This window comes from Pseudophryne corroboree, chromosome 1, assembly GCF_028390025.1.
Source record: "Pseudophryne corroboree isolate aPseCor3 chromosome 1, aPseCor3.hap2, whole genome shotgun sequence".
NCBI lineage: Eukaryota > Metazoa > Chordata > Amphibia > Anura > Myobatrachidae > Pseudophryne > Pseudophryne corroboree.
In genome coordinates, this window is record NC_086444.1 from 731,888,397 (window position 1) to 731,907,829 (window position 19,433).

At 46.5% G+C, this 19,433-nt stretch overlaps 1 protein-coding gene across 1 annotated transcript in view; it reads left to right on the plus strand.

Annotated features, from left to right (window-relative positions):
* The first annotated feature begins 213 nt into the window (after positions 1 to 213).
* The window catches only part of LOC135047596 (interleukin-31 receptor subunit alpha-like), a 172,001-nt gene continuing 152,781 nt past the window's right edge, over positions 214 to 19,433 (plus strand). The window contains exons 1-2 of the mRNA XM_063955467.1: positions 214 to 286; positions 12,964 to 13,074. Of these exons, the coding sequence (XP_063811537.1) occupies positions 214 to 286; positions 12,964 to 13,074 (184 nt within the window). The remainder of the gene's footprint in view (positions 287 to 12,963; positions 13,075 to 19,433) is intronic.

Below are 19,433 nucleotides of genomic sequence, written 5' to 3' on the forward strand. Positions count from 1 at the left end.
TCCCTGATATTTTTCTGTCTATTTATAATTGTCATAATGTAATTTTATAGTGTTGTACCGCACTGTTACTCACCTACCTTATGATGGTAAAGTAATGTTTTGTACATTTCAATTTCTCTGTAATTCCATTTTTTTATATATAATATGACAAGGAACTCCAAAAGAACGATTTTATTTCTATACGGTTTTAATACACGGGCTGTTCTTAGCAGAATGTCAGCAGTTAACAAGCAAGTCACAGGACGTACCACACGTCACAGCAGGTTGTACAATCTTCCAGAGATCAGTAAGTTCTAGGACTGGGACCTCTAATACTAACCACTTCCTGGCCTATCACCTGGCCAGCATCAGGAGTCTTGTCTCTTGTGTGTGATACCTTTTTAAAACAACCTGACAGGTGTCTGCAATCAGGCTTTCTGCTTCATACGTGACCAGTCACCACACCCAATACATGGCCTGGATTCTTTCCAACCACACCCTGCTGTTCTTATTCCATGCCAGTCAAAAACAGTATCAATAGCAACATTAAACAGTCATTTATAGAGTGATAACACAGTATGCGTAACAAGCTAGAAATAATTGCTAAGAAAGGGAGGTGGGGAGGGAGAAAGGAGAAAGAGAGAGAACAGAGGAGAGTATGAGGGCGGGAGGGAGGGTGTCCTGCTGGTATAGGGCTGTGACACACTGGCCGGTTTCTCCCAGATGGCAAAAAGCCGGACAAACTTTGTATAGGAGTGTGGGGCATTGCATAGGCTCCTGACACATAATGCTTCTGCTACAATAAACAAAGTAGGAGGGGCTAGTTATATATGGCACTGATATGGATTGGTGAAAGTGTACACAAACACAAAAAAAGAAGAAAATAAAACATTGAGAACAGAAGGGCAGAAAGTCCACTGGCCTGTGTAAAAAAAATCACTTTATACTTCCGGAAAATGAAAGTGACATATGTTGAGAACAATTTACTTCAATTGTAATAACAGTTACTTACTTGCACTAGGTTAGTCTCACAAGCGCACAGTAAATGTGAAGAATATTCTCTTGCGCCTCAAATTAGCTCACGTGAGCTATAACCTTTTCACAACATTGCAATAATAAAAAAAAAATAACACTATAACTTTAAGGTAACTTTGGCCCTTTTATCCTGAGTGGGCGTCTTGCATTAAAGGCTTAAAAAAACACAGAGTCTCTCTGTTCCAGTGTCCTGACGCTCAAGTACTATTTTTTTTTAGTTTTTCACAGTGCTTAAAGTGGTCGTAGAGAGGTGGTGGAACTCACCCCCCCCCCCACTCCACCCCCCGGCGCCCATGCAATAAAGGTATTGCGAGCGCTGTATGCGCGTGCCCAAAAAGGGGGCATGGTCTAAAAAGGGGTGTGGTCACACAATAGTAATAATGCCCACAGTAGTAGCATCCCAATACACATAATGCCGACAGTAGTAGCACCCCATAATACACAATGCCCACAGCAGTAGTGCCCATTTTACAATGCCCACAGTAGTAGTGCTCCTTATGCAATGTCCACTGTACTGGTAGTGCTCACAGTGGTAGTGCCCCTTTTATAGAGCCCATAGTAGTGGTGCCCCTTATGCAATGCCCCCAGTAATAGTGCCCCTTATGTCCCCACGAGTGATGCCCCTTATGAAGTGCCCCCTTTACAATGCCCTCATTAGTAGTGCCCCCATTAGTAATGCCCTTAATGGTAATGCCCCTGTGTAGTATTGCCCCCAGTAGTAATGTCGCCTGTAGTAATGCCCCCAGTCGTTTAGTCCATGTAGTTTAGCCCCATGTAGTTTGCCCCAAGTAGTAATGCCCCAGTAGCAGGGCCGGTTCTGGGGCTTCTGGTGCCCGGGCGGCATTAGGGGGCATGGCTTCATACAGGGGGCGTGGTCAGTTACGCCCCCTGTACTGTTGTAGGATGTGCGGTGCGCGATGACGTCATCGCGCACCGCACAGCTATGGTCCTCTCCACGAAGGTAAACTAGACGCTAAGCGTCTAGTTCCCTTCGTGGAGAGGACCATTTCTGTGCGGTACGCGATGACATCAACACGCACCGCTCATCATTACAGTGAAGGTCCTCTCCAGGAAGGGAAATTAGACGCATAGCGTCTAGTTTCCCTTCACAGTGGGCAGCCCACGAAGGGAAACTAGACGCGTTGCGTCTAGTTTCCCTTCACAACGGACAGCGGGCCGCGGGGGGCACCACAGCAGCAGCAGATCTTGCCATGGTGCGGCGCCCTCCGGATGGCGCCGGTGCCCTCCGGAAGGCGGCGCCCCGGGCAAAAGTCCTGCTTGCCCATGGCAAGATCCGCTACTGCCCAGTAGTAATGCGCCCGTGTAGTTTAGACCCATGTAGTTTGCGTGCGGTGAGGTCAGTGGCTGGTGAGGCACTACAGCCATAATGTACGCTGCATCCTGCCGATGACCCCTACCGCTTCCGAGCCAATGCCCGCTGCCACCGCCAATGGCTTACAAACTCGCCCATCATCAACTGACCCAGCCCTCCGCCACTAATTTGCATCTCAGTCCGATGCCGCCAATGCCCGCTGCCTGCCTGCTCATCATACTTGTTGTATATTGTACATTTTTATAGAAAAAATAAATAAAAATAGTGTTTGGGACTGGGAAGGAAGTGGGAGGAGGGCATGAATGCAATTTTTTTGTCCAGGGCTTCCATTAACTTAATGGAAAAGGGTCTGAATGGGTTAAAAAAATGTAAAAAAAAAAAATGCGTGAGGTCCCCCCTCCTAAGTATAACCAGCCTCGGGCTCTTTGAGCCGGTCCTGGTTGTTTAAATACTGGGGGAAAATTGGACAGGGGTTCCCCGTATTTAGACAACCAGCACCGGGCTCTTAGTCCGGTCCTGGTTCCAAAAATACGGGGAACAAAAGATGTAGGGGTCCCCCGTATTTTTAAAACCAGCACCGGGCTCCACTAGCCAGGGACATAATGCCACAGCCGGGGGACACATTTATGTAGGTCCCTGTGGCCGTGGCATTACCCCCCCAACTAGTCACCCCTGGCCGGGGTTCCCTGGAGGAGTGGGGACCCCTTAAATCAAGGGGTCACCTCCCCTCCAGGCACCCAAGGGCCAGGGGTGAAGCCCGAGGCTGTCCCCAGCACCCCTGGGCGGTGGGTGCCGGGCTGATAGTCATGTGTGTAAAAAAAAGAATATTGGAGGTCATTCCGAGTCGTTCGCTCGGAAAATTTCTTCGCATCGCAGCGTTTTTCCGCTTAGTGCGCATGCGCAATGTCCGCACTGCGACTGCGCCAAGTAAATTTGCTATGAAGTTTGGATTTTTACTCACGGCTTTTTCTTCGCTCAGGCGATCATAGTGTGATTGACAGGAAATGGGTGTTACTGGGCGGAAACAGGCCGTTTTATGGGCGTGTGGGAAAAAACGCTACCGTTTCTGGGAAAAACGCGGGAGTGGCTGGAGAAACGGAGGAGTGTCTGGGCGAACGCTGGGTGTGTTTGTGACGTCAAACCAGGAACGACAAGCACTGAACTGATCGCAGATGCCGAGTAAGTCTGGAGCTACTCAGAAACTGCTACGAGGTGTGTAATCGCAATATTGCGAATACATCGTTCGCAATTTTAAGATGCTAAGATTCACTCCCAGTAGGCGGCGGCTTAGCGTGTGCAATACTGCTAAAATCGCATTGCGAGCGAACAACTCGGAATGAGGGCCCTTGTTTTTTGTTGTGGAACTACAAGGCCCATCAAGCCTCCCCCGCTTGCTGGTACTTGGAGAACCTCAAGTACCAGCATGCGGGGAAATAACGGGCCCGCTGGTACCTGTAATTCTACAACAACAAAAAATACCCAAATAAAAACACAACTCACACACCGTGAAAGTAAAGATTTATTAAAACACACTTACACACTAACACATACTTACCTACATCCCACGCCGGTCACGTCCACTTGTCCAGTAGAATCCAATAGGGGTACCTGTAAAAATGAGAGACAGATTACTTACCTACATCCCACGCCGGTCACGTCCACTTGTCCAGTAGAATCCAATAGGGTAGGGGTTCCTGCAAAAATGAACATTATACTTACAAACTGAGAGAGAGGGAGAGAGAGAGAGAGAGAGAGTGTGAGGGCGGGATGTACTAAGCAGTAATATAGCGGTAAAACCTATTAGCGGCCCGATGTCTTTTCCCAGTATGTTCTATTAATCCTCAGCCTACTGCGCTGTCAGTTGCTTCTGCATCTTCTGTTACACGTGACTTCTTCGGCACGGTACCTGCTGTCATAGGTAGCCTATTGTTCCACCACGGGCACCGTATGTACGAGCGTACAGGACCTGTCACCTCCAGGCATATGTGCCATCGTTTAATGATCGGAGGTGATGGGTCCCATACGTTCGTATATACGGTGCCCGCGGTGGACCAATAGGCTACCTATGAGAGCAGGTATCGTGCAGAAGTCACGTGTAGCAGGTGCAAGTGACAGCGTGGCAGGCTGGGGGTTAATTCAATACGGGGAAAAGATATTGAGCTGGTAGGACACACACACCCCCCTACCTGCTGCTGGGGAGAGTCGCACGAGACCCACACACACACACACACACACACACACACACACACACACACACACACACACACCCCTACCTGCTGCTGCACACACACACACACACACACACACACACACCCCTACCTGCTGCTGCACACACACACCCTCCCCCCTACCTGCTGCTGCTGGACACCCCCCCACACACACCTGCTGCTGCTGCTGGACACACACACACACACACACACACTACCTCTGCTGCTGCTGCTGCTGGACGACCCCCCCCCCCCTACCTGCTGCTGCTGGACACACACACAACACACACAAACACTACCTCTGATGCTGCTGTACCCCCCCCCCCGCCCCCACACACACCTGCTGCTGCTGGACGGACACACACACAAACACACACTACCTCTGCTGCTGGACGACCCCCCCCCCCCCATCTGCTGCTGCTGGCTGGACACACAACACACACAAACATTACCTGCTGGGGAGAACCGCACCGGAGGAGAGAGAGCCGCTCCGGTCAGCGGGAGGGTGAAGGAGGGGGAGAGCCGCACACCACGGCGCTTTGATCAGCAGGAAGACGTAGGAGGTCGGGGAAGAGCCGCACTCCCGCCTACCTCCAGCGCCACTCGCCGCCGGGACCCGCCGCCTCCAGCGCCGCATGTGTGGGATTGGATAGCAGATCCAGCACTGGATCCGCTGTCCAATCACAGGTGCCTCGCTGACATGGGGGTGGTGTCCCTGTCAGCGAGGCACTTGTATATGTGCCGCTTTACCTATCTATTTGAATGGGCTTTTACAGCCCAAGCTTGGTCCCGCCCCCCAGCTCAGTCCCGTTTCCATTATGTTTGGGAGGCACTGCTATCAGTGCCTCCCAAACACATTTCAACCAGAAAAATTATTAGAATTACATAAAGAATATACTTATGACACAGAATATGTGTTATAAGTATCTTCTTTATATTATTTTAATAATTAATCACAGGGAAGGCACTGCCTCCACTGCCTCCCCTGACTGCACGTCCCTGGTAGTTTGCCCCCAGTAGTTTGTGCCAAGTAGTAATGCCCCTAGTAGTTTAGCCCCCAGTAGTAATGCCCCTGTAGTTATACCCCCAGTAGTAATGCACCCCAGTAGTTATGCCCCAGTAGTAATTTGCCCCTGTAGTTATGCCCTCAGTAGTAATGCGCCCCTGTAGGTTTGCCCCATGTAGTTTGCCCCCCGTAGTAATGCCCCTAGTAGCTTGCCCCAAGTAGTAATGCCCATAGTAGTTTAACCCCTGTAGTAATGCCCCCAGTAGTAATGCCCCTGTAGTTATACCCCCAGTAGTAATGCGCCCCTATAGTTATGCCCCCACTAGTAATGTACCCCTGTAGTTATGCCCTCAGTAGTAATGCACCCCTGTAGATTTGCCCCATGTAGTTTGCCTACAGTAGTTTGCCTCAAGTAGTAATGCCCCCAGTAGCTTGCCCCCTTGTAGTTAGCCCCTGTAGTTTAGCCCCCTGTAGTTATGCCCCCAGTAGTAGTCACACATTTGAAAAAAAAACAAAAAACATACTTACCAATCCCTGCTCCCGCTGTGATCCTCCTGGCATCCGCTTCACTCCGCTCCCCAGCATTATGAGAGAGATGTCATGACGTCTCTCTTCATAGCGCGCACTGAGCCGGGAGCCAGAAGCTGGAGCTTAGTAGTGAGCTCCTGCCGCTGGCTGTGCAGGGAGAGCCGGGCGCTGCTGATAACACAATCACAGCGGGCGCCCGGCATCTCCCTGCGGTGCCAGCACACATCGGGTTAGGTGAGCCGGAGGAGGTGGGACTGCATTCCATCTCCAAGTGGAACTGACAGAAGGCTGTTCCGCCCCGTCCCGGCTCACTTTAATCCCTGGTTTTGCAGTAGGATATACTTACTATGTCTCGCAATCAACTAGACTTCTTTTGAGTACTAAGAAATTACTGTCCCAAGATTACCCCAGGTGGCCACAAGGTGGAGCTGATTGTCTCTCAACGGAATCCTAATCCCCTGCTCATGGGGCTTTATTATTATTAACAGTTTCTTATATAGCGCAGCATATTCCGTTGCGCTTTACAATTAGAACAACAGTAATAGAACAAAACTGGACAAAAACAGACATAGAGGTAGGAAGGCCCTGCTCGCAAGCTTACAATCTATAGGGAAATAGGCATTGATACACAAGGATAGATGCTACATATTGCATAATGGTCCACCAGATTGCTAGGTTCTTAATGGGTTGTATGATATGATCACCCCACAATATTTGAAGACAAAATATGTGAGGTTATGTGGACTGTACAGAGAGGATGAAATTAGATAGGGAAGGATTGAAGGTTATGTGGGTGGGTCTGGAATTTGATAGGCTTTTCTGAAGAGGTGAGTTTTCAGGGAATGTTTAAAGGTTTGGAGACTAGAGGGAAGTCTTATTGTGTGAGTAGGGGATGCCCGGATAAAGTCCTGTAATTTTGAGTGGGAACAAGTAATACGTGTGGATGAGAGACGCAGATCTTGTGCAGAGCGGAGAGGTCGGGTAGGGAGATATTTTGAGATGAGTGAGGAGATGTATGATGGTGCAGTTTGGTTAATAGCCTTGTACGTAAGTAAAAGTATTTTATATTTAACATGGTAAAATACCGGTAACCAATGGAGAGATTGACAGCAGATCAGCAGACGATGAACATCTAGCGAGGAAGATTAGCCTCACAGCTGCATTTAAAATGGATTGTAGTGATGAGAGCCAATGTTTGGGAAGACCAGTAAGGAGACTATTGCAATAAACAATGCGGGAGATGATGAGCACATGGATTAGAGTTTGACAGTGTCTTGTGTAAAACAAGGACGTGTTTTGGATATGTTTTTTAGGTGCATGTAACATGATTTAGAGACAGATTGATTGTGTGGAACAAAGGACAGTTCAGAGTCAAGGATGACACCTAGGCAGCGAGCTTGTGGGGTAGGGTGGATAGTCGCATTGTCAACAGTAATGGAGATATCAGGTTGGTACCTACTCTTGGCTGGTGGGAAAATAATTAATTCTGTTTAGGAAATGTTGAGTTTGAGGTAGCGAGATGGCATCCAAGATGAAATGTCAGACAGGCATTCAGTGACATGAACCAATACAGATGGTGATAAATCTGGAGAGGAAAGGTAGATTTGAGTATCATCGGCGTACAAATGATACTGAAATCCGAAGGAGCTGATTAGTTTACCAATCGATGAGGTATAGATTGAGAAAAGCAGAGGACCTAAGACTGAGCCTTGTGATACGCCAACTGATAGAGGTAGAGAATAGGCGGTAGAGTCAGAGAAGTGAACAATGAAAGAGCGATTAGATAGGTAGGATGAGAACCAAGTAAGGACATGTGCAGTATAGCGTTCCAATTAAAGTTCTTGAAATTTCCTTGATCCAGTTTGGAGGGGGATGGAGTGGCAAAAAGGTGAAGCAGCAAATCACACCAACGCGTTTCGCTGCTCCTAGGCAGCTTTTTCAAGGTCTTGAAAAAGCTGCCTAGGAGCAGCCAAACGCTATACTGCACATCAGGACAAGACCACCACTTCCATCTAAAGGCACCGTGTGACTGGTGAGGACTTTCAGAACCCTTGCTGAGGTTCGACACCTAATCTTTGGATTTGCCTCCAGCGGTGAATGTGTGTACTAACTGTCCGGTTAACACTGTGCACGAAAGTCCCTATATTACTTGTTTCATCTTCTTGCTAAGGAGGGGAGGGTTTAGAATCCACCACTGGTATTCCTGGCAGATTTCCAGTGTATTTTATACATTTATTTCATCATTTATTAAATCATTTTTAATATTTTTAACTGTTGTTTTACTCATCCATCCATTTCAGGAACACTTAGCGCTGCTATTTTCTTATGTTTTCTGATTAAGATACAGGCCTACCTCTGAACATTTGGTCACCTGATTGAAATGCTAATTGATCAAAGAACATAGATTGCACTGGGTGGGTAAGCAGGCAATAGCCTACTCTAAACTAATCCACAATAAATTCCATCATATAAATAGGTAATTACAAGAAACACATTATATCACATACAGTACATTCAAACAGATGAGAAGCATAAGACTTGATGTAGTTTGCAATCAGCATGTGGGTTAATCTGAGACTTGTAGTGTAATAGAAATAGTTTCACATACCTGAAAGATGAGATGAAATAGACAGATGATTTAGTCCAGTTTCAAGCAGATTAAAACTGTTTTTTTTAACTGTTCAGATAGCACACTTTGTTAATCTACACTTTGTTAATTCCACGCTAGCTGAACCTCCATGCTAGCTGCCTCTTGACTGAATCTAAAGATGGCCTCAATGTATATTGACAAAGGATCCGTATAAAAAGTGCATACCTTCCAACAATTTACACATAAAAACCCGGTACAAATTAGGAAAGTGGGCGTGACCACGGGTAAAGGCAATGCCTCTTTCCTATACTTTCAATGTAAATTTGGAGAGTCAAAAATCGGTACAAAGCCCTTTTTGGCAGGTACAGACCATAAAAAAAGCTACTGTACCTGCCAAAAAAGTACAGTCGCAGGGTATGAAAGTGTGATACCATGCAAGAGTTACTATTGTCTGCGCGCTGATTGATACTGTTAGAAAACTGCAGACTTTGATGCACTATCTCGTTATTAGAGGCATGAACAGATTGTGGACCTAGTGCCTGGCAGTGTCTTTGTGCACTAGGCAGGCTCAGAATCAATGCACACTACGCTGACTGACTGGGAGGGTGTTCGTTGTTATCTACTGACTGTTCTGTGCTGGAATACCTGTCACACACAGCACTTGCAATAGCTGCATCTGTTCTCACTGTGCTGGGAGCTATCCGACTGCTTCTCAAAGCTGTTTGGCTGTTATGAGTCTCTCACTGTACTGGAATCTATCCGGGCTGCCTCTCAGAGCTGACTGCCCCACACTCTCCCTGCTTGTCTCACTGTCCCCAGCTGGCTTCCTCGCTGCTTACCTTGGGATCAGACGGGAGTATCACTTCACTGCACTTCACGGTCTCACCCCAACAGCTCAACCTCTCCCAGCTGGGTACCACAGCGCACTCTTCCCGTTCACTGTCTTGCTGGATGTGGAGCACCGATCCGCCCTCTCTGGCTGGTGGTAGTAATCAGAAAGCAGCTCCCACACATGTCGCTGCTGGTCCTCTCGCTCTCGACTGTCATTGGATGGCACTCCAGCTGCTCAGCTCTGCATGACCTCTGTCTCCTCAGTAGGGATGGACATCGGAACACAATGTTTTGAAACCATTAATGAGCTAGATGCATCATCGCTTGGAAAGTGATAAAATGGAGAGTGAAAAAGTGCCAGCCAATCAGGTCCTACCTGCCATGTAACAGGCTGTGTTTGAAAAATGGCAGTTAGGAGCTTTTTCACTCTCCATTTTATCACTTTCTAAGCGATGATGCATCTGGCCCATTGTTATGATTGGATGTTAAAGTGCACACTTTGCCCAGTGTGTATGCAGAGAGATGATTTGAAAATTGCTGGCCGGAAAATCGCACAGTGCGTACACACTGATTGCTTTTCACCCGGCCCAGCGATTTTCACGGGGGCTGAACCACTTTCAATTAGTGATGAGCGGGTTCGGTTCCTCGGAAACCGAACCCCCCCGAACTTCACCCATTTTACACGGGTCCGAGGCATACTCGGATTCTCCCGTATGGCTCGGTTAATCCGAGCGCGCCAGAACGTCATCATCCCGCTGTCGGATTCTCGCGAGATTCGGATTCTATATAAGCAGCCGCGCGTCGCCACCATTTTCACTCGTGCATTGGAGATGTTAGGGAGAGGACGTGGCTGGCATCCTCTCCGTTTATTAATAATATTTGTGCTGCTTATTGCTTAATTGTGGGGACTGGGGAGCAGCTGTATTATATAGGAGGAGTACAGTGCAGAGTTTTGCTGACAGTGACCACCAGTATACGTTGTCTGCCTGAAAAACACTCCATATCTGTGCTCAGTGTGCTGTATATATCTGTGCTCACACTGTTTAATTGTGGGGACTGGGGAGCAGCTGTATATATATATAGGAGGAGTACAGTGCAGAGTTTTGCTGACCAGTGACCACCAGCATACGGTGTCTGCCTGAAAAACACTCCATATCTGTGCTCAGTGTGCTGCATATATCTGTGCTCACACTGCTTTATTGTGGGGACTGGGGACCACCAGTATATTATATAGGAGGAGTACAGTGCAGAGTTTTGCTGACCAGTGACCACCAGTATATATAGCAGTACGGTACGGAAGGTCACTGCTCTACCTACCTCTGTGTCGTCAAGTATACTATCCATCTAGATTCTATACCTGTGGTGCATTTTAGTTTTGCAGTTTGCTGACAGTGACCACAAGTATATGTAGCAGTACGGTACGGAAGGCCACTGCTGTACCTACCTCTGTGTCGTCAAGTATACTATCCATCTAGATTCTATACCTGTGGTGCATTTTAGTTTTGCAGTTTGCTGACAGTGACCACCAGTATATATAGCAGTACGGTACGGAAGGCCACTGCTCTACCTACCTCTGTGTCGTCAAGTATACTATCCATCCATACCTGTGATGCATTTCAGTTGTGCGCAATATATATAGTAGTAGGCCATTGCTATTGATACTGGCATATAATTCCACACATTAAAAAATGGAGAACAAAAATGTGGATGGTAAAATAGGGAAAGATCAAGATCCACTTCCACCTCGTGCTGAAGCTGCTGCCACTAGTCATGGCCGAGACGATGAAATGCCATCAACGTCGTCTGCCAAGGCCGATGCCCAATGTCACAGTAGAAAGCATGTAAAATCCAAAAAAACAAAAGTTTAGTAAAATGACCCAAAAATCAAAATTAAAAGCGTCTGAGGAGAAGCGTAAACTTGCCAATATGCCATTTACGACACGGAGTGGCAAGGAACGGCTGAGGCCCTGGCCTATGTTCATGGCTAGTGGTTCAGCTTCACATGAGGATGGGAGCACTCATCCTCTCGCTAGAAAACTGCAGTGCCACTCCTAAATGGGCCAGGTGTTTGTGTCGGCCACTTGTGTCGCTTAGCTTAGTCACACAGCGACCTTGGTGCGCCTCTTTTTTTCTTTGCATCATGTGCTGTTTGGGGACTATTTTTTTGAAGTGCCATCCTGTCTGACACTGCAGTGCCACTCCTAGATGGGCCAGGTGTTTGTGTCGGCCACTTGTGTTGCTTAGCTTAGCCATCCAGCGACCTCGGTGCAAATTTTAGGATTAAAAATAATATTGTGAGGTGTTCAGAATAGACTGAAAATGAGTGGAAATTATGGTTATTGAGGTTAATAATACTATGGGATCAAAATGACCCCCAAATTCTATGATTTAAGCTGTTTTTGAGGGTTTTTTGTAAAAAAACACCCGAATCCAAAACACACCCGAATCCGACAAAAAAATTTCAGGGAGGTTTTGCCAAAACGCGCCCGAATCCAAAACATGGCCGCGGACCCGAATCCAAAACCAAAACACAAAACCCGAAAAATTTCCGGTGCACATCACTACTTTCAACAGTAGGAGACTGTGGAAAGTGGTTCACTTGGGCGGTAAAACAGGACAACGGCCGGCGATGATGCAGGAATGCGCATCAGCACTCACCGCCCAGAAATACATACTAGGCGATTTTGAGCTCAAAACGCCAAAAGTGAGCTACTTTGAGCTCAAAATTGCCTAGTGTGTATGGGCCTTTAGTGTTTTTACCATTTGATGGCGGCATTCCAAAGTTTGCTGCCATCGAATGGTCTCGCCCCCAGTCCCATACCCGGCTGGCTGCACTGCAAATGTTTGCGCATGCGCAAACAGGTATTTTTGCGCATGTACAAATCACATTAATTCTTTTGATGCCACAGTTAGATACCATCGTATCGAAAGATTTGATTGTGGAAGCCCAGCCATCATTTGATGGTGGGCTTAGTATGTCCATCCCTACTCCTCAGCACTTCTCACACTCACTTGGCTCCTCTCCATGAGTTCACAGGCCAGTCTGTAACTGAGTCTCTGGTTTTCCTGCTCTGGATGCCTCAGATATCGTCCCCTGGGTCCTAGAGTTCCCCGAGTAGCTGCTGACGTCATCAGGTAGGGGAAACAGTTAACCCCTGCATCACTAGAGCTTTCCTGGTGGTGATCACAACTCAAACACGATGGAGCGGGGTGTGGGTGGTATGCAGCCATGAAGGACGGGGTGCGGTGAGAAACAGCAGTGAGGTGACAGAGCTGGCCAGAGTAGGGGCAGGGCCAGGCAAGGCGCAGAGACTGAGGTGACTGGGTCCATTTCACTACCTTTACTGTTTTATTCTAGAAACTTCAGAAAATGTCTATTGTGCTTGCCTATAAAATATGTAAAATAAATAAATAAATAAGTTTTAAATGACAAGATAAAACACATTTTCCACAGAATCTTGCACCATAGATCTTGATGGTCATAAAGGGCACCATATTCAGATCCGACAGACATATGAAGAAGGTGTATGGAGTGAATGGAGTGACCCAGTGTTTGTACCTGCAGGTGAGTTCTCCTTTTCAATACTTACCTTCTTATCATAGGAGAAATGTATATTTATACACTGCCAACGCTGCATGGCTTGAGCAGCTTCTGTAACAGCAACATTGAAAGCTTATGTTGCTCTTAGTTGGTTTACATAATGATGTCATTACCGATGCGTGGCTTGCGTTGCGTGAACGATAACGACCAAACGGACAATTGGATCAAAATTTGGATTGCACCGCCAGTGTATAGAATTTAATAAACTACAAAAATGGTCCTGTCACATTTTACCATCTCTGCTACGGGTGCTCCTAAGGTAACGCCAAGAACATGGATTCATATTTATTTACATTAAGATATCTCAAATTTACAGCTCAATAGATTTACCAAATTATTAACACTTATTTACATGTACAACCGTGAAAATAAGAAACTCCCGTGCGAAGAACGGGTAGAACAGCTAGTAATTGATAAAGCGGTTTAAAATCATGGCACTTTGAAACACTTGCCTAGGGTTTCAATAATTTGAATTGATTATAGTCAAGTCGACATCTAAATAAATACCCTCCACAAATATGCCATAAAATGCTCTGCATGCCTTTATAATGGCAAATAAGGTAACACCCTCCTTTTCCTATCTTCGGTATTTGTGTTCATAACAAATATATGAAAAAATAAATATTGAGAGTTAAACATTTTGGTTGGAAAAGGGGACGTAACTGAGTGATCTGGGTGTAAATTTACTAAAGCTTCTAAAAAATGAAGTGATGTTGCCCCTAGCAACCAATCAGATTCCATCATTTTGTAGGATGCAATAGAGAAATGATAGACAGAATCTGATTGGTTGCTATGGGCATTTTTAGAACTTTAGTAAATTTACCCACTGGAAATGATAATGTTCAATGTAAACTTTATTCAGATTTTTTTCTGCAAAAATTATACATTTTTATTACAGAAGACATTTCAGATTTAGAAAAAAATGGCATAAGTATTCTTGCTCTGTCTAACATGACAGCACATGTAACCAAAATGATCACAAAATGTTTTTTTTTTTCAAGAAAGTGAACCAAAATCAAATGTGATATTTAAAAAAAAATAAAAATTATTATTTACATTTAAATACTTCATGGTTCATGCTTTGATGTTAGGCCAGTGGTTCTCAAACTTTTTTGAATCACGCTGCCCTAGAGTATCAGAATTTTTTTCACGGCACCCCTAGGCCAAATGTTTCTAATTGAGAAATTTAGAAAGACATTTTAAATTAAGTAAATTGTGTTTATATAGGTCACCCTTAGGTTCAATAGTGTGGTGATGGACAACATTTGCTTCTGTTTGTCCACATATTGTATGATTGGCAGCCACCAGCACTGGTTTTGCCTATTACATTGACCATAAATAATTTGAATTGGTCTTGGAAGTATCTTGAGACACGCCAGGGTGCCACGACACACAGTTTGACAACCACTGCATCAGGCCACCTTTCCAACATCGCAACAAGCAAGAATTTAAGTGTAACTCTTCATAAAAATAATAATAATCTTTACTTGAAAATGATAATGGATGTTTTTGGTTTTTTTTTATAATTTTTGTTGTCACTATGTAAACATACAGAATATGTAGAAATAATATGGTAGCCTAAAAAGGCCTAACATGTTTGAAACTATAAAACACAGAACATTAAATTAGTGGGATACCCTTTTTAAGGTTTTTTTTTTGTTTTTTTTAAATAATGTATGGGAGATCTGGGTTTTAGACCCACCCATCTGTGGAAAAGTGTATTTTGGGCCTTATTCAGAGCTGATGACTATGGCTGCGATCGCTTTCATGCCCGTTTTTTTGCCATCTGCGCACGCGCAGCAGCCTTAGTGCACATGCGTGGGTTATCATGATGCCATTGCATCCCGGAAGGATGCGTTCACATCGTGATTGACAGGTGATAGGCGTCCGGGGGTGGCGAGGCAGGGGGGAGGAGAGGAGGAAACACAGGAGTGTCATGCCCATTTTTGGGGCCGGCCGATGGTGTTGCCTGCATTTCATGTGATAGGAAACATTACACTGGACCGACGGTATAGGCAGCCATGCTGCGTAGGCAGAAGTCAACCTCTATTTGGGGTTTTTGCAACACGATCACAACTCATCGCAGGGTGGCACAACACATGCTGGGCGGCCTTGGCTTCTGCTGGGCGGCCCTCAGCATTTAAATAAAACGATCTCAGTTTTTGCAGTTTTTGTGTGTAGTGTTTTAGTTATTGGGGCTGATTCAGACCTGATCGCTGGGCTGCAAACTTTGCTGTCCTGTGTTCAGATAGTCACCGCCTCCAGGAGGTGTGTAAATTGAAGTGTGCGATCCCATGTGTATGCAGAGCTGCAAAAATCCACTTTGTGCATTCTCTGCGCAGCCCAGGACTCATTCCTACAGTGCGATGTGAAGAGGGTGATCGGGGCCGGAGCTGACGTCAGACACCCTCCCTGAAAATGCTCGGACACACCTGCGTTTTTCCGGACACTCCCTGTAAACGGTCTGTTGTCACCCACAAACGGCCTCTTCCTGTCAATCACCATGCGAACGCCCGTGCGTTCTGATTTTTCGCACCATCCCGTCGCTGACCGGCGATGCCCGCTGTGTTGTCCAATGAGATGTGAAAATGCACAGCAGTGATCAGGTCTGAATCACCCCCTTTGTCTGGTGTTCTTCAGACCTTACTTACTAAGGGGGCATATTGACTGAAATATACCATGTCACATTATATTATCTGGTGAAATTACCAGAATATATTGGCAAAGATGGCCACATCATTTAAAAGAGACAGGACTTGCATCTTTAAAATATGCGTGCCCCTGATATAATGAAAGCCAGGTTGGGGGAAATATTTCCCATTTCTGGACTCCATGATGTTTCTGTAATGTTTCTGTAATGTAGTGATTTTTCCCTGGTGCTCACTCTATTTACAAAGCAAAAACTTTAAATAAGGGGGGCCACCATCTTTGTATGTGCCAAGGGTGGGGAGATAGGGACTGTGGGTGAGATGTATCAAAGTTGCCTATAGCAAGCAATCACTGCTATCATTTATCATTCTAGTACATTCTTTAAAATGATTGTCCTTCCCCCATACATTTATAAAACAGACATAAGCATTCGTCAACCTGACTCCCCGGCTGCATGCATGTCCACACTAGTTGGGTAGTTAATCCCACTCGTCATTCAAAGTGAAGTGGTTACATTCCCACAATATACAGTTACATATGTTGCCAGTGACATATCTATAATGGGTGTAAGGTGTGTGGTGCAGAATTTGACAACAGATAGGAACCACTTGGCCCATCTTATCTGCTCATGTATACACTTGGGTTCATTTTTGTCAGGAGCCAATTAACCTACCAGTATAATTTTGGATTGTGGGACGAAACCGGAGTACCCAGAGAAAATCCACACAAGCATGGGGAGAATTTACAAGCCCCGCACGGTTAGGGCCATAGTGGGAACTGAACACAGAACCAGTAGCGGATCTTGCCACGGGCAAGCAGGATTTTTGCCTGGGGCGCCATTGTCCGGAGATTCGCCACTGGTGCCGATGCTGTGCAGTGCTGTACAGTGCTGTGCGGTGCACGATGACGTCATCGCGCACCGCACGGCATTGTGGGAGCGGCACATAGACGCTAGAGGTCATAATTGACCTCTAGTGTCTATGCGGTGCTATGGGAGAGACGTCATGACGTCTCTCCCATAGATCCGAGGAGCGGCGGCGGCCGGAGATGGAGGGCAGCAGCGGTCGGGAAGCAGGAGCGGGGATGGTGAGTATTTATTCATTTTTTTTTTTTTTTGTAAGCGGCGGAACTAGGGGGCACAGTACTGGGGTCACAACTCTACATGGGGCACACTACTGGGGGCAAAACAACTGGGGGAACAACTCTACAGGGGGCACAGTACTGGGGGCACAGCTACAGGGGGCACAGCTACTGAGGGCACAGCTACTGGGAGCACAACTACTGGGGCAAAGTTACAGGGGGCACAGCTACAGGGGGCACAGCTACTGGGGGCACAGCTACAGGGGGCACAGTACTGGGGCACAACTACTGAGGGTACACCTACTGGGGGCACAGCTACTGAGGGCACAGCTACAGGCGGCATAACTGTGACCACGCCCCTTCCCCACGAAGCCACACCCCTATTTTTACAGCGCGCACTAACCCTCTTTTACCTGCCTGGGGGGGGTGCGCCAAAGGAAACTTTCGCCCGGACGCCACAAGGTCTAGATCCGGCCCTGCACAGAACCTCAGTACTGTGAGGCAGTAATACTAACGGGTGCAGTATGGTATGCCGGCGGCCGGGCTCCCGGCGACCAGCATACGGGCGCCGGAAGCCCGACTGCCGGCATACCGGCAGCGTGGCGAGCGCAAATGAGCCCCTTGCAGGCTCGCTGCGCTCGCCACGTTGCAGGCATGGTGGGGCACTACGCACGCCACGCTATTTTTTCTCCCTCCAGGGGGGTCGTGGACCCTCACGAGGGAGAACACGTGTCGGTATGCCGGCTGTCAGGATTCCAGCGCCGGTATACTGTGTGCCGAGATCCCGACAGCCGGCAACCTGAAGACCACCCATACTAACCATTACACCATCCGTACTGCCCACTGCACAGCCTTTGAGAATTTCTTGGATACTTACCCCTTCAGAGTCCCACAGCAGCAGCACTGCACAAATCACAGGATAATGACAACAGCCATTTTCCGGTGTTTTGCACATGCATAGTAGGAAAATCCCTGGGAAAATGGCCACCACGCCATTTCTTTGGAGACCTTTGCATACCTACTGGACTCTGGTACAGTGCTAGGGTCTCCTAGTGACCCTAGCGCTAAAAATCCCACTTAGCTGCCACGCCATTTCTTCGGAGACCTTTGCATACCTACTGGACTCTGGTACAGTGCTAGGGTCTCCTAGTGACCCTAGCGCTAAAAATCCCACTTAGCTGCCAGCTAGAGAGGGACCTAGACGGAGATGGCACATGTGCCCTCTTCTTTTTTAATACACCCTTGTATGTAGCATAATAAAGCTATGCCCACACTATACAGGAACATAAGGGTATATTAAAAAAAATGAGGATATACCCCCTAAACTACATTCCTTATTATGGCAATATTATTTTAATGGTATGTATCGTACTTCAATATATGGGACACAGAAAAGCCCTTCTCAGTGATGAGCATCACTTCACTTACTTTATGTTTGGCTGCGCAGCTGTGTGTACAGGGATATCCACATGCACAGTGCTGGAAAATACTGCAATGGGCGTTGTGATCAGAGAGAAAGACAGCTGTTTCCATATGTTTTAAGTACAGAATTAGCTTGATAAATATGCCACATAAGGAAACAGTATAGCTTTGTAATGCCACTATTTACCTTGCATTCTACCAACATGTATCCTCACCATGCAAGTATACAAGCACATGTCAAGTCAGTGTCAAAGTCGAAAAATATTGCAGTACACACATCATGTACAAACTACACATAGATGGCCTCCATGCGCGTACTTGCTCTGCTGTGCGTGCGCATATTCGCAATTTGCGTATGGTCGCTCCCGCGGTCCTGCGCATTAGCACTTGGTATGAGTATTTATGGTAGAGTTTGTGAACGCATGGAAGGCTATCAAAATACATTACATATTTAATCCAAATAGTGCACAATGTACACATAGTCTCCTTGCACCACATCAGACATTAACATCAGTTTAAATGGTAACAGAACAAAGGGATTCACCTTTACAGGATAGGAGGGGACAGAACAAGGTTACAAGGTGGTGTTTGGTATCCAGCTGTAGGGTATTTTAAGGGAAACATTCCGGTGTTGGTTTGAGGAAGATCGCATGTTCCTGCGGATAGTTATGTGCAGGAGCAGAATATAGATATAAACTGTATTTACTGTACATTATGTATGCGGCGGGAATCCAGAGGAGACCACCCACAAGAGCAGTGAAAATAGACATCGCCCACCTATTCAAACAGACCTATGACCTCTCCTGTACTGTAAATGACCATCCCTGTGTCCAATGGACAAAGAGATTACAGTATCCATTGTGTTATGTTTTGGATGAAGTGAATAAAAAGAGCCTGCAGCAGGCCTGGTCAGACACAAGACTCACCAAGTTATCTATCAGATGACCGAGGATCGGCCGGGTTGCGCAAGCTTGTCCACTCACGTATGTACCATTGACTGTAGCCATTTACTCTGTTATATTGTATTGTATTGTTTGTATTGTAACCCCCTTTCAGCAATAATACGCCGTGGTGTCGGAACCCAGTGGTTTAACTACAGACTGGTGTCGTGTATTTCTTTCCCTGATAAGGTTTAAAGTGTATTAGCATCACACTGCATTGCTGCATAAGGT